The sequence below is a fragment of the Saccopteryx leptura genome, chromosome 1, assembly GCF_036850995.1.
Source record: "Saccopteryx leptura isolate mSacLep1 chromosome 1, mSacLep1_pri_phased_curated, whole genome shotgun sequence".
In the NCBI taxonomy this organism is placed as follows: Eukaryota; Metazoa; Chordata; class Mammalia; order Chiroptera; family Emballonuridae; genus Saccopteryx; species Saccopteryx leptura.
The window spans coordinates 281,832,606-281,847,450 of NC_089503.1; the positions used below are offsets into that span (position 1 = coordinate 281,832,606).

At 35.1% G+C, this 14,845-nt stretch overlaps 1 protein-coding gene across 1 annotated transcript in view; it reads right to left on the bottom strand.

Moving 5' to 3' along the window:
• PIK3C2G (phosphatidylinositol-4-phosphate 3-kinase catalytic subunit type 2 gamma) overlaps positions 1–14,845 on the bottom strand; it is a 326,837-nt gene that overhangs the window by 61,311 nt on the left and 250,681 nt on the right. Inside the window, 4 exon segments of the mRNA XM_066360246.1 lie at positions 1,401–1,509; positions 5,774–5,895; positions 6,392–6,423; positions 6,426–6,580. Coding sequence (XP_066216343.1) covers positions 1,401–1,509; positions 5,774–5,895; positions 6,392–6,423; positions 6,426–6,580 — 418 coding nt within the window.

The following is a 14,845-nucleotide window of genomic DNA, read 5'->3' on the forward strand; positions in this document are numbered from 1 at the left end:
CTCTTGTTTCTCTATGTGGCAGACACGGGGTAGCTCAGTTTCCCATATGGCCACTGAAGGCTCCCTTAGTGAATATCGCAAGAGAAATTGACAGAGCTGTATAACCTTTGTAAAACTTACTCAGGAGCTATGCAGCATCATTCCACCAAAATCTATTTAATGAGGAAATCACAGAGGCCCTTCTGGGTTCAAAATGAGGGTGATATGCTACTCTCATTGATGGGAAAGTGGTGAAGCATTTTCACAGCTATTCTGAAACTACTACACTGTCACATGGGTGTTCCCAGTTATAGTTCTTGAACTCGCCAACTTTCTTTCGTAGATGTTTCCAGATACATGTTGTATTTTACAATTGAAAATGCTAAGAAATTAAAAGAACATGATCTAAGTCCAATAATGAGGTCCAGAATTACCCCTGGTTATTTTTCTTACTGTTAGTTATTCACTACTCTCTAAGACTTAGCTTGTCCTCCTTGTTGGTTTTAACATTCTTTTCAAGATTCCTCATGAGAATGCTGAGATCCAGCTGAATGTATCTCTGCACTTTTCCCTATATCCCTGTGATAGACTAATGGCCCCAAAGATGTCCACATCCTAATCCGCAGAACCTGTGAATATGCTACCTTACATGGCAAAAAGCATTTTGAAGTTAAAATTAAACTAACAATCTTGAAAGAGTGAGGTTATCCTGAATTATGACAAAGAGGGTCAGAGTTAGAGTTAAAGCAGATGTGATGACAGAAGCAGAGGTCAGAACGTGCCATCGCTGGAAAGAGCACAGTCAAGGAATGAGGCAGTCTCTAGAAGCTGAAACACCAAGGAAATGAATGTTTTTTTAGGGTCTGCGGAAAGAACCAGTCTTTTTACACTTTACTTTTGTCTCATAAATCATTTTGGACCTTCAATTCTTTAAGAATTAAAAGATAATAATTATGTGTTGATTTACGCTACCAAGTTTGTGGTCATTTGTCATAGCAACAATAGACTCTAATATAATTACTTTTTGTTCCTCACTCATGACCTTTCCTATGTTGTCTGATTCCACTCAAAACACTTCTCTAGGCCAGCTCTTTTAGTACTACTTGCTGTTAAAGACACAGCTCAGATGTTCTCTCCCTGAAACTTTATCATCCTGTCAGAAGTAATTCTTATTTTCAAACATGTTAGGGCACCAAGCAGCACAATAGTCCACTTATCACATGTGACTTCAAGTTAATTGAGGACAAGCTGCCATAATTTTTCTGCTGTTACACAGTTTCTGGTCCAGATATTTTCCATATATTAGACATGCATGTTTGTTGAATGACTGTAGGATAACGATATGCTCATAAAGTATAATAAAATAGTTCCAGTAATAGTTGGCATTTTATGCAGAAGTATAAAAGTGCATTATAACATACATTTGCAACCTCATAAGATCTAGTTAATATCTGGTCCATGTAATGATTTAGGTCTCTGAATCTCTTGTAATCTGAATTAGTAAAAGGTAAGTGCCACCAATGAGGAAACCTGTTTTAAAAGAAAAAAGGTGTACATTAATTAGTTTGAAAGTTGGTCTCTTCATTTTAAGATTGCCTGTGAAGTAATAGCTGCCTCAGCTGAAAAAGCCAATGAAAACATTTAAAAAAAACAACCATAAGAACACATGATTAATCCTGAAAGTTTCATTAACATGGTGTCCTATTTTAACTATGACTAATATTAATACTAATTTAGTTTAATTTAATTTAGCACACTAAATTAATATGTATGTTCCTTTGTACTGTAATTATGGCAGACCACACGTCTTGCCCCTTAAATAAATGCTGGGGCTTAATAAATGTTTTCTGAAGTTAATGATTCATAATTTTTCAAAAAGGTCAGATTGCACTGTTTCTTCTGAGTTCACTAGAGACATTACTAAACTAACTAAATTAAACTATTTTCCAAGTGACATATGCTTCCATCTGGTCTGGGTCTTTTGAAACAAAATGTCACTTGTCCCTGGAGTATGACTTGCAGAATTTCCTCCCTACTACCTGAGGCTGCATCTCCATAGGTAAGATAGGGTTACGACCATTTATTGAATGGAATGGCCTGCTAATAGTAAACATTTGCCAACACCTTTTTTGGATTAAATATATCGTTTTGGAAACTATCTAGCAGCTTCCTCTGATTGCAGTCTTCCCTGCCTCCTTTCTAATTCTGCTGCTTCGATAAAGACCTTTCTTGGGGCGAGGAGAATAGAGGATAGTAAAACTTTGGTGAACACACGGAAGTACGTGACAACTGTCAACCAGCCCACCCACTGCTTCTTGTTGGAATGTGAGGGAAGTCCAAAACAGCATGTTTGTGTATTTAAATAATTATTTAATTTGTTAAAGGTCAGTTGCAGTCTTAAACCTTAAGATATTAAAAATGTCCTAATTCAGTTATAAACACTAGTACCATAAACAAAAAATCAAAACATAGAAATGCATTTGATAAATACATGGGTTGGGCTGATTTTAAATAACTTGTGTAAGTGTGGAAAAATTTTCCTTATTACTGGAACAAAATGAAGTTCAACATCAATTCTATTCCTTTGTTGATGTTTTTATAGATGAATATACTAAAAAAAATCTTGTGTATAAAGAAGTACATGAGAACTGATCAATTCAGCTATAGTAATACCATTCTATTATTTGAACTGCTTTAGAGTTATATGCTGATTATAACAATGAAATCAAGATCTCCAAGAGATTTTAGCCTTTTTACGTTTATTGTAGTACTTTTCATAATAGCTAAATTGTGGAAACAACTTAAATGTCTATTGACAGATTAATGGATAAAGAAAATGTGTATATGCATTGCATGTATATACATGCAATAAAATATTATTCAATCTTTAAAAAGTAGAAAATTCTGCAATATGTGACAACATCAATGAACTCTGAGGATATTATGCTAAGTGAAATAAGTGAGCCACAGGAAAGAAAATACTGCATAATTCCACTTATATAAATGCATAGATAATCACAAATTCATAAAATCAAAAATGAAATGACAGTTTCGAGGGGCTTGGCACAGGGGAAAATGAGGAGCTACTTAATCAGTAGGCATAAAATGTCAGTTAAGCAAGATAAGTAAACTAGAAATCTATTGTATACAACATTGCTCCCATGGTCAAAATTTCTTAAGAGTGTAGATCTCATTTTAAGTGTTCTTATCACAGTGAAATATTTTTAAAAGTAAAATAAAAATATTTTTTATACTCCTTTATCTGATGGTGACATAATTTCTTCCCTTAATTTTGTTCAGACCACATGAGGCTTGCAAACAGATTTGATATCTGGTTATTAAAGTAATGCATTTTCTCACCACCAACACCAGTGTTTTGATATGCCCTTTATTTGATCTTCAGAAAAAAAAAATTTTAACTCCCCTGAACAATGTACTAAAATAAGATTTTGGATGATTGGTGAAAGTAGAAGAGGGAAAGAAAATCAGCCCTTCTCAAGCAGGTTAATTTTAAAGAAGACCATTACTTTGGAGGGAGATTTCCAAACCTGTTTACTCTTGCAAGGTCCCCAGCAGTACAAATAGCCCAATGTGAAAACCACTGTTATTTTCTGTAAGTGATTTGAACTTTATTCTTCATGATTTAACTTTCCTATCATACTTTCCAGATCAGGTTTACTTAACTTTCTAGGACTTCTCAATAAATTTAGTTGTCAGAAGAAATCTTGTCTAAGCCTTAGTTCCTTTGGGACGGTTAGCATGCAAATATTGTTAAGGGCACATAGGAGTAAATGTTCCTCCCCTCCACACATTGCTTGAATATTTCTTTTTTAGAATTGAACATCTATTTATTGTGCTTATTTCATGTCAAATGTAATTGACTGTGGTTTGTCATTCTCATCCACATTTGACAGGTGCAGACACAACCTATGAGATAAAATAGTAAGGCGCAAATATTTTGAATGGATTTTACTTTATCAAATTGCTTGACCTCATTAAGTTTTGAGTTTTCTTTCAAAGCCAGGTCTTCTGTTAGTTAAAAGTTCTTGAATTGGAAATAGTTAACTATGTTTGTTGTTTTTTTTTTAAATCAGTTTAGGTATCATTACCAAACAGTAGTTGTTGAGCAGAGCAAAATTCCAACTAAAGCTGAAAATGAAGAAGAAGCATATAGAGACAGATTATTAGCACTTTTAAGGTTTTGCAAATTATACTAACACGTATTAGAGATAGACAGAGAAGTTTTTAAAACCAAAAAGGACAAGTCTTTAACACAAAATAACTTGTACTTTTAAATAATTTCTTAGTAGGGTTATAATGGCAACACTAATATTGAATTCAATATGTGCAATCAATTTCACTTTTTTTTTCCTTGCCAAAATCTCTTCTTTTTCAGTTATTCTATCTGATATTTTTGGGAGAAAGGGGTAATTTTTAAAGCTGATGTTACTTTTTTATTCATTTTAGTGAAGAGAGAATGAGAGAGAGAGAGAGAGAGAGAGAGAGAAGAGGGGAGGAGCAGGAAGCATCAACTCCCATATGTGCCTTGACCAGGCACGCCCAGGGTTTCGAACAGGCGACTTCAGCATTCCAGGTTGAAGGCTTTATCCACTGCACCACCACAGGCCAGGCAAGCTGATATTCCTTTTAAAAGTTCCCACAATGATATTCTTTTCTTCCCAGTGCCTTGAATGTGCTCCTACTCTAATTTTGTTGACTTTCTGACATTTAAAGCATCTATATTTCAAATTTTCTGTGTCATCTGCAGGTATAGTTTTTCAAGAATGTGAACGACTCAGTCACCATTGAGCACATCTCCCTTATCGATCGATATCTTTGCTTAGCTTTATATTTTGGAAACAGATTAAACCCAGAAAGCCTAGTAAAAATTCATATGTACAAAGTATGACAAGTCAGGAGTGAACATTCACATTGTTAGAGGACCATTTATTTACTTAAAAATCCCAGGGTAAGTGAAATGACATTTGATTTACCTAAGTGCCAATATCACAATTTCTGGGAGTTCACCTTTTTAAACTCAAGATACACCTTTGATATACACTGAAATCTATGACTTAAGTATGGCTAGTTCTAACTGATAAATTTTTATAAAGTTTGTTTGAACAGAAGTTATTTTCATTATATTTTTAGTTTGTTTACATTTAATATTTTTCCAATAAATGAAATGAAATGAATGAAAGCAATGGTTTTTAAGATTGCATCAAAATGAGCATAACAACAAATTAAATTTAGAGAGTGCAAATCAAAATCAATAATGACACAAAGTGAATTGATTTTAATAAATTTTACTATATTAAAATATCATTATAATAAATTTACTGCATAAAATTCTACCATATTAAAATTTTTATTTTTTCAAGAACAGCAAATAAATATATCAAAACTTTATATTGCAGTTACTTATTATAGTTCTATCTATTCCATTTAGTTCTGAATTTTCCATTTTAATTTCTTTTATAGAAAAATCAAGAAAGATTAACTTTAAAAAGAGGCAAATTAAACAATTTTCCTAATAACTGATGAAAGAAGTAATTGGGTCCCAATTTTTCTGTCTACAAAATCAATAGCTGGAAGCAAACAGAAAATTGAAAACCTTGTTCTATTTTGTTAGACATAAGGTTTTTCACTCAGAGTAATACAAACTCTCCGCTAGGATAGGCTGAATGGCAGTGGTGTCAGAATGCTGGGTTACTCACTAATGAGTAACCACAATTTTCCCTTACATCCAAAGACAAGTACTAGAGGCAAACAGTAATGGAGGACAGTGCCTTACTCCGGGAGAGTCAGTGATGCAAACTGCTTCTGAAGTTGGTTGTGAAGTTTTGAAAACTGTTCAAATGATTTTTCTGTCAGGCTTGTTTTGCTGTTACTATATGTCACCTGGATTAGATATAGCTGCAGAAAAGAGACAGACAAAAATCAGAAGACAGCAATATCAACTGGTAATACTTTCTAAAATCTAATTTCATGTAACTCAACAAAGCAAGAACCTTTGTGCAAAAAAATGACAAAAGTTGAGATGCAATGTGTAATGGCAAAATTACATATAAATACAGTATATAATGATATCGTAATCTTATGTGCTGGGAACAGACTGTCTAATTTCTGCTTTTCCTGTGGACACTTTAATTAGCTCTTGATTTATAGTCTACCACAGGCAGGATGTGTTCTCTTTGATGGTTCTCTTCTCATTCTTCTAATAGCTCTGGTAGTTAAGATTTCTCCTTAGAACATCCTCTTTAGTGGCATTTCTGCTCAAACAGTAACTGATTTTTCATTTGCGTAGCAAAAACAAAAATCACGGTTTAAGAAAGGATGTGCAGCATTGTGAAGGGGAGCCTGAGATGAAGTCGAGTGATTTTTAAGTCAAGATGACAGACATAAAACTTACAGTACTAGCTTTCTTGCTGAACCTTAAAATTATCCTCTTTGAGTTGACCTGGTTGCACTCAGCAAACAGGGTTGCTGGGAGGAATTCTGTGAAGTGAGTTTGGCAGGGCTTATGGCTGTCATTAGTACAAGTGTGTGGATCAAGTTATTCAATTTAACAGGGAAACACTCCAGACTTTCCTTTATTTTCCTAGAGAATTGAAAAAGAAAATAAGTCACATTCCTTGAATTGACTTAATTCACTTAAGATTTTTCCTTTGTGTTAGATATGGAGAAAAAAGTCAAGAACCAAAGATGTTTATTTGGAGCCAAGCTATTAAAATTTATTTTTATAAACTTCCAAGTTCACATCTTGAGTTGTTAGCAAGTAAAAAATAAACTCTTGGGGTAAAATATAAAACTGTATTTATAATATTGTGGTTTACTTATTTGAGATTTATTTTCTATTTTTAGGAATGATATTTTAAAATTTAATTTCAGTTTATAATAATTTAAAACATTTACATAACTCCAAAAGTTAAATCTACAAAAAAAGGTGTATTTCAAGAAACTCAGCAGCTAGCCCTGTACTCTTTCTGTTACTCCTTCCCTCTCCTTATATTTAAATGTTTTTAAAATTACAGTTTAGCTTTTATTAATTTATTTTTTAATTTTTATTTTTGTATGTATTTGTGTCCCACTTTCAACTATCTTACAAAAAAGTTGCATACTATATCTAAAATACAAGCATTTTATATGAAATTTTTTCACTTTTTTTGTTAGTTTGTTTTGATGTGTGTCTGCTTCTTAAAAGTTTATTATTATTATTATTATTATTATTATTTTGTATTTAAGAAGATTTGCAACTGCATTCTGATGGTAAAACAATTATATCTATATAACACGCTTTGTTCCCTCTATACTTCTTCTCCAGTATGTAATTTGCAGTGCTGTCCTTTGTATCCCAGTTAATACTATAAAACAAACAATGTGATTATTCTACTTTTCTTTTTTATTCTACTTTTTATATGTGCTTCCCATTCCACTTTTATTTTTTATAGAGCTAGTGTCTCTACATCGTATAGTAGTATTTATGCTACAGATACTACTAGGCAGTCTCTCTTCTATCATTACATCTTAGACCACTAGCAGTCCTGATGTTCACATCTCTTGGTCATTTTCACTATCTAAAGCTAATTGTCATCAATTCCTCAGGAATGCTCAAGGAAATAAGTTTCTGAGTTTTAAGGTGTTGATAAATATACTGCTCACAAAAATTAGGGGATATTTTATACTTTCATTTTTATTTTGAAATATCCCTTAATTTTTGTGAACAGTATAGTTTGTGTTGTTTACATTTGAAAGTCAATTTGGCTAACTACAACATTTTTGGCTCATATTTTCATTTTTGAGCACCATAAAAATATTATTTTATTTCTTTACGGAGTAAAGCATGACTATCCAATACTCTGATGACATACTGAACTTTGTTCCTTTAAAAAGGGCTTCCTCTTTTTGCCTAAATTTTGAAAGAAAGTTTATTTTTCTTTGAAGTCTAATAGTTTTTCAAGAATATGTTTCCATTTGGTTATTCTAGGTAATATGTCTTTCAATACATAAGTTTGTCTCTTGATTTTCCAGAAAATTTCTTCAATTTAAAAAGTTTATTTGAATTAGTATCTGATAATAAATGAGTAAATTTTTAACTCATTAATAGTTAAAAATAGTTAGTATATATTTGTATATTCTTTTGAAATTTGTATGGACACAGTCATGTAATCTGCAAATAATGTTAGAAGGTTTTTTTTTTCACCCTCAGTACTGCTAAATATCCACTCAATCTTAAATAGAAGTGGTGACAATAAAGTTTGTTCCTAATTACAAAAGAAACACTTTCAATGTTTTGCTATTAAGTATAATGATTTCTGTAGGTTTTTAAGCTACAGATTAAGGATATTCCTTTCTATTTCTAGAGAGGTTTTCCAAAATGAGTGAATCTAAATTTTATTAACTGCATTTTCTGCATCTATTAGGGTGATCATATAATGTTTCCCCTTCAATTTTTTTTCACTACTGAGTCTTAAATATTTACTTCATAACCATTTACTTTACTGAACTCTTGTTATTCCAAATTTTTTTTTTGTTAAATTCTCTGGGGTTATTGTACTCATCTTAATCAAATGAAAAATAACAGTGTAACAAATCTTAAATATAGCTTTAGTATTAATATAGTAGACATTTTTTCCCTAAATTTAATGGGAATGCTTATAATTTTTCACTTTTAAAAGTATGATATCTATCTAAGTTTCTTTCTATTCTTCAATTACTAAAATTTTCTAAGAGAAATTGATGTTAACTGTAATTAAGTACTACTTTTCTAGGTAGGCTTCTATCAAAGTTGCAATGCTTCCTTTATAATTAATCTGCCATGTTCTCAATGTTAACAATTTATTCAATGTTTAGTAATTGTCCCCTCAATTTTATAAAACTTCAAGCCCATTTATCTTGTCTGTTTACACTTTTTTGAATAAATTTCAATTTTTCCCATTATTATACACCAATCTAGGTCAGAATTTGCTAAGAAAATTAAAATGACTCTGATTATTCATTTCCTCAGTGTTCATTATTTCTAAAGGTGCTCTTTGTATTCATGGATATATAGTACAGTATACAACATTTCTTTCTTATAGGTGAAAATATAAAGACAATAATAATAAAAGTACACTATTATTCATGAATTATAGCAACCCTACCATTCATTCATTCATTCATTCAACAAATAGTTACTGAACATATTTTATGTGTTAAGGTGGAAAGTTCTTGTGTGACAACATGTACTCGCTTATTATGAAGACAGGCTTACGCAAGTTCTGATATACTCACCCTCGCAAAATCTCAACTATGTTCATGCTTTATTCATACACTGCCGAACAGCTAAAGAGTAAGTAGACTGGCAATGGAGGATAGACATTTATGATAATCCCATATAGTTTTAGGACAGATTTCCATCTAAATCCATCTCCCATCTCTCCAGTGGCAGAATAATAGGTCAAATCAAACAGTGCTATCACATATGACTTAACTTGGTACCAGTGGCCTAAGAGCAGTAGGTTTTAGGCTTCTGTGAGGATCTGTTTTATCCAAGTGGCAACTCTGGTTTATTTTGTATAATTGCGGCATCAGCAGGATTATGCTTTGGAATATCCTATATTACAAATCCATAGCAGTAGTTGGAAAGATCCAGTTCTTAAATTTCCTTGGGGAAACCTCCAGGCAGCCTTGATAAATGTTTCTAACTCCCTGCTAGGCACTGTTCTCTGTGCTGGGACATAGATGTGAAGGAGAGAAATTAGATTTCTGCCCGGAGGGAGTATATATTCTTTGGCAGGCACTGCACACAATGCCTTCTATTAATCTTTTCATCCTTAGAGGAAAATAGTGCAATTATTTTAACAATAGATAAGAAAGACCAAGAGATGAAATATACACCAAAGGTGACATCATCCAGAAAGTAGCAACCAAAATTCCAACTTATGTTTATCTGATTTATAAAATATGCACCTTCTTATATGATATAAGTATCTTAACTTGCTTATCATTAGAAACAACTGCTACTAACAGGTTTTCTTCGCTATGTGTGTGATACTTGAGTTTATCAGTCTCCGAAAATTGAGTTGAATCCTGGAGCTCTGATCTTCCACATCAAGTTTAGCATCTAGGGCAGATTTCTATTTTCTCAGATAAAATATTATAATTTTTTAAACTCACATTTTTATTAATATGTGACTAAAAAAAGGCAAAAGTTTTTTTACTGCTTTGTGAACCAGTCAGAATAACCACTGGGGAGAAGAAATGCTATAGAATGGCCACTGAATGCAACTTCTGATGAAAATACCAAGAATATATTTCTATTGCTGAAGTTCTTTGGAACATTTTGTAGTTTGATGAGCTACCTCTTTTACTGGTCAGTCTCTTTACTAGTATCAGGGAAATATTGCTCAAAAGACTTTCCTGTGAAAAAATTTACTTGAGAATGTTCTTATTTTACTAGTGAGAGTACAATTTTATCATATATAAGCCAAAGTGATTCATTCCTATGAACAAATTTCTTTGACTCTCAAACTTAATTTTCATTTCAGTGATTTTGTCATGTGTAATAAACACGTTACTTTTTTCTTTTTGTATTGGAGTTACTCATTCAGAGGGAACAATGAAATAATATAATTTTGTCACAGTTTCATTTATTTAATGAAGAAAAATAGTAGTTTAATGTTCAGTTTTTAATCTCTAAAAAACAGACCATCACTTTCTCACTCTTGAACCTAAAAGTTTGCTACACAGATAATTCCTATTTTGTCACAAAGTATTTTAGGGGTTCGGAAAGAGCCTCTTGAAGATGTGCCCCAGTGGTATGCAGATTATTGTGAGCTGAGGCAACTGAGACTCTGTGGCTCAAGAGAAACTTCTGCCTCCATCCTTAACTAGAATCATTTAAATTTAGAGTCTGGCCCATGAAAAGGGTTAAAACCAGAAATAACTTTTTAACCTATTTATATGGTAAGCACACTAACAAATACTGAATATGTGCTCTTCTTACAATTACCTTCAAAAGCCACAAAGTGCATTATCTTATCCTTGTTAGAATCCATCCGAGTCCGAAAAGACCAGAGTACCAGGCTTTATTGAAAGGAAGAAAGGAATCCTGCCAGGCTGACTCGCATGGGAGAGTCACGCCAGGCACAGCCTGGGACCAAAAATCCTTAAATTTTTAAAGATTTTGGAGAGGGGGGTAGAAAGGGTTGTGAGGCATTAGCCCACTGGCTGCTGGACCAAGAATTGTCTTTTATGGAAGTTTGCCAGGACTTTTCGGCTTGTGATATCAGACATTCCTTTGCGGTTGGTCATCTGCTGCAAGCCCTGAAAGGAGACTTACTGGCAGGGTTAAAGAAATGAAACCTAAGATTCCTGACTATTTGATATATTTAAAAAAGGAAAGAAAGTGGTTCCTAGAGAGGCCTCAAGGGAAAAGGGAGGAAGGTCATTATTTTCTGTAACTTCTTCCTGATGAGTAGGGGTGCTGAGGGGTTATGGCCTCTTTAAGGATTACTCTCAGTGAGGGGTAGAGAGCTGCAGTGATGGCTTCTTGTCGGGCAGGGGTGTATTTATAAGGTTCCAGATTTTTCTGTTTCGTGAGGGCAGGTTTCAGGGTTGGTGTGTAGGGTTAGGTAGATTTTTTCAATTTTCTGATTGGCAAATGTCTGCATGCAGTTCTGTAAGAAACTAGTGAACAAAAGTAAGAGGTAGGGTCCAAGAGTTAGAAAAATAAATAAGAGAGTGAGTGAACCAATGAAAAGCAATAGTCAAGACATCCAGTTTGTGAAAAAACACTAATTCCATGACTTGGTTTTTTACAAATTTGCTGGGCTTCAGAAAGAGAGAGAGTGAGAATAAGACAGGGTAGTGGCCAATCCCCCTGACCCTAGACCTATTTTTATAGAAATTATTAAAGCAACAACAAGAGGAATTACCTGTATAGCTTGTTTGGTTCTTAGATTGACGGGTAGTGTACTAGGAACTGGTAGAGGCTCATGGGGTGAGATTAGGTTGATATTTGGGGTAAGATAGATTAGGGTACAGGTTTCTGTCCAATTTGTAAGAAAATATATATAGGTGTTGGTCCCACATGAGTAGAAAGCCTTTGATTGGGTGATACAGGCTGAGAGGTGAATAGAGAATAGAAGAACAAGGGGTCTGTTTTGTTTCTATTTCTGTTTCTGAGTTCCAGATGGTCAGGGTGGAGAAAAGAGCTGCCCCAATAAGTGGGGAGAGTAGAGGATTGTTTGCTAGGGTGACTAATTGAACATTCTTCAAAAACCAGTTTTCTGACTGTTCAAATTTTTTTCTCTGTATAAACCTCCTACAACCTGCACAAACCTTCTATAACTTACATAAACCCTCAGATTTCATAAACTTTCTTATCCAGAAATAACTGGTTTTCATAAAATTTACTTTTTTCTTTTTCTTTCAAAAGTATTTCTATACCTTATACCTTCTATTATCAAAACCATACAATTCCTTTCTAGTCAGAACTCTTGATTTAAAATTTTTTACCCTTTAGTGACAATTAAGTTGACTTTCGTTTTACCCTAGTTTCCCTTTTTCCAAAGTCTGAATAAGCAGTTCTTAGTTTCTTCATATTTTTGCTATACATTGACCAACCAGCTTCCGGTTTGTGGTTGTAGTAAGGCATGCTATTTTTCTACTTTAGCACCAGTGGGAGTTGTCAGGATTATGGTGTGTGTGGACCTGTCCACGTGAAAATCAGTCCTTGGGTGATGTACTGCTGGAAGTGCCTCTTGGACAGTCTTTGAACAGTTTGTTGAGAAACCTGTAAATCCTGCAAGTACTTAGAGAAAGGGTGGTTACATTTCTACACTTTGCAGCTAGAATTTAAGTCCTAGTGACCACTGCTTCTAGCTGGAATTAGCAGCAGGTCTCAGCCTAAAATAGGCATGGGGCATTGAGACAAGAAGAATAAAGGAGAAAGCAACAAAATCAGACTGTCAATACCCACAGGAGAGATCTTCGAGGGATAAATAAAACTCAAATATTCAGGCAAGGCATAATAGATGGCCCTTGTGTTTACAAGAAATGAGATCAGTTTATCTGCTACTTGGAAGACATATTTTAGACTCACGAACAATGTCCTTGGATCTTCAGTGGCAATTCCCAACATGCTGGGCAAGGTCAGATCACAGGTAGCTGGAGCAGGACTAGAAGAGACTGAACCCTCACTCCATGGAGCAAGGGGGCAGCTTACCTTCTCATGTCCCTCTTTCCACAGCAAAGATGTGTCCCCTTGGTGGGGTCGAGAAGCCTTGCAGGCTTCATTCAGTTCAATGACCTTTTTTTCCACTCTTGAAGCAAGGCCCTGATGGAATTCTATGAAGCCCTTTAGGGCACTGGAGCCTTTAAGAGCGTATGCCAAAAGCTGGTATTTCCTGACCTCTTTTGGGCCTTATTTGCCTTTTCTGTTATTCCCTTGGCCATTATAGACCTTAGAAGCCATGCTCAGAAGACCTCACTGAGGGGCTTCACTAAGAGAGCAAAATTGGGAATCTAGTGTCCAAAGAAGCCTATTAGACTGAGGAAATAAAGGATTTGATCTGTAGTGGTAGGTGGTTGGAGACTGCAGAGGGTCTGAGTTCAATCTAGAGTAAGACCTCAGGTGGTGGTGGTTAAGGCAATATCCAGATAGACTACGCATTAAGCGTGAAGTTGAGCCTTAGCAGAGAAGACATGATATCCCTTCGTGGTGAGGAAGTTAAGAAGGGTGGTGGATTGTCTCCTTGAAAAAGGTGGGGAGGGGCTGCAGATGAGTAGGTTATTTACATATTGTAAGAGAGTACTAGTTTTGAGATTGCATGCTGCTAAATTCTGAGCTAGTGCCTGCCCAAAGACATGTGGGCTGTCTCTGAATCCCTGGAGTAAGACAATCCACGTAAGTTGCTGGGGTGCATTAGTGTCTGGGTAAGTCCAAGTAAAGGAAAACAGAAAGTAAGAGTCAGGATGTAGAGGAATGGTAAAGAAGGCATTCTTGAGGTCTAGGATCATGAAGTGAGTGGTGTTTGAGGGAATGTGTGAAAGTATCCTGTAAAGATTAGGGACTACTGGATGGAGGGAAACTATCACCTCATTGATTAGGCATAAGTCTTGTATGAGGCAATAAACTCCTGAAGGTTTTTAAATAGGAAAAATGGGGGGTATTGCAGGGAGAGTCCATGGGGATGAGTAAGCTTTGAATTAAGAGGTGGCTTAATTTTTGGTTTAAGGCCTTAGAAACAGGCACAGACAAAAAGACAAAACAGATTACTTAGTCACACAGCTTAAGAGACAACTCTGCCCTTTTAAGTTTTTTGAGATGGTAAGAAGTTGTCAGCATAGAGGGGAGAAAGAAAGTGGATGGACAGCGTGAACAGCTGGCTGGAAAGAAGGAGGGTCAGAATCTGCAAGAGGAGAAGGAGGAGGTTGAAGTGCTTGTGGTGGCGCCATGTGGTTAGAGGAGTTAAAAAGATTAGAGCCTGTGAAGAGAATGGAGGGGACAAGGGAGAGTGGAAGACACAGTCACAGTCTCTGAAGAGGGGGAAGGATAGGTCAAAGAAGAAAAAGGGACAGCTAAACCAGTAGGGAGGGGGGATGGGTCAAGAATGATACAGTCAAAGCCAGTGAGGTGGGAGAATGGATCAAAGAAGAAAAAGGTGGAGCTGCAGTCTGTAAGGAGGGGGGGGGAGGGGGTCGAAGAGGAGAGAGGCAGAGCCTGTGAGGAGGGGATTGGGGTGAGGAGAAGAAAGGCAGAGTGGCAACCTGTGGGGAGAATCTGATAGGTAGAGCAAAAAACACAGAGTGAAAGGCAAGAGAGCAAGGGTAGAAGAAAGCCTGCACGTAAGAAATTTCTGAGACCTTCCCAGTCTGGTGG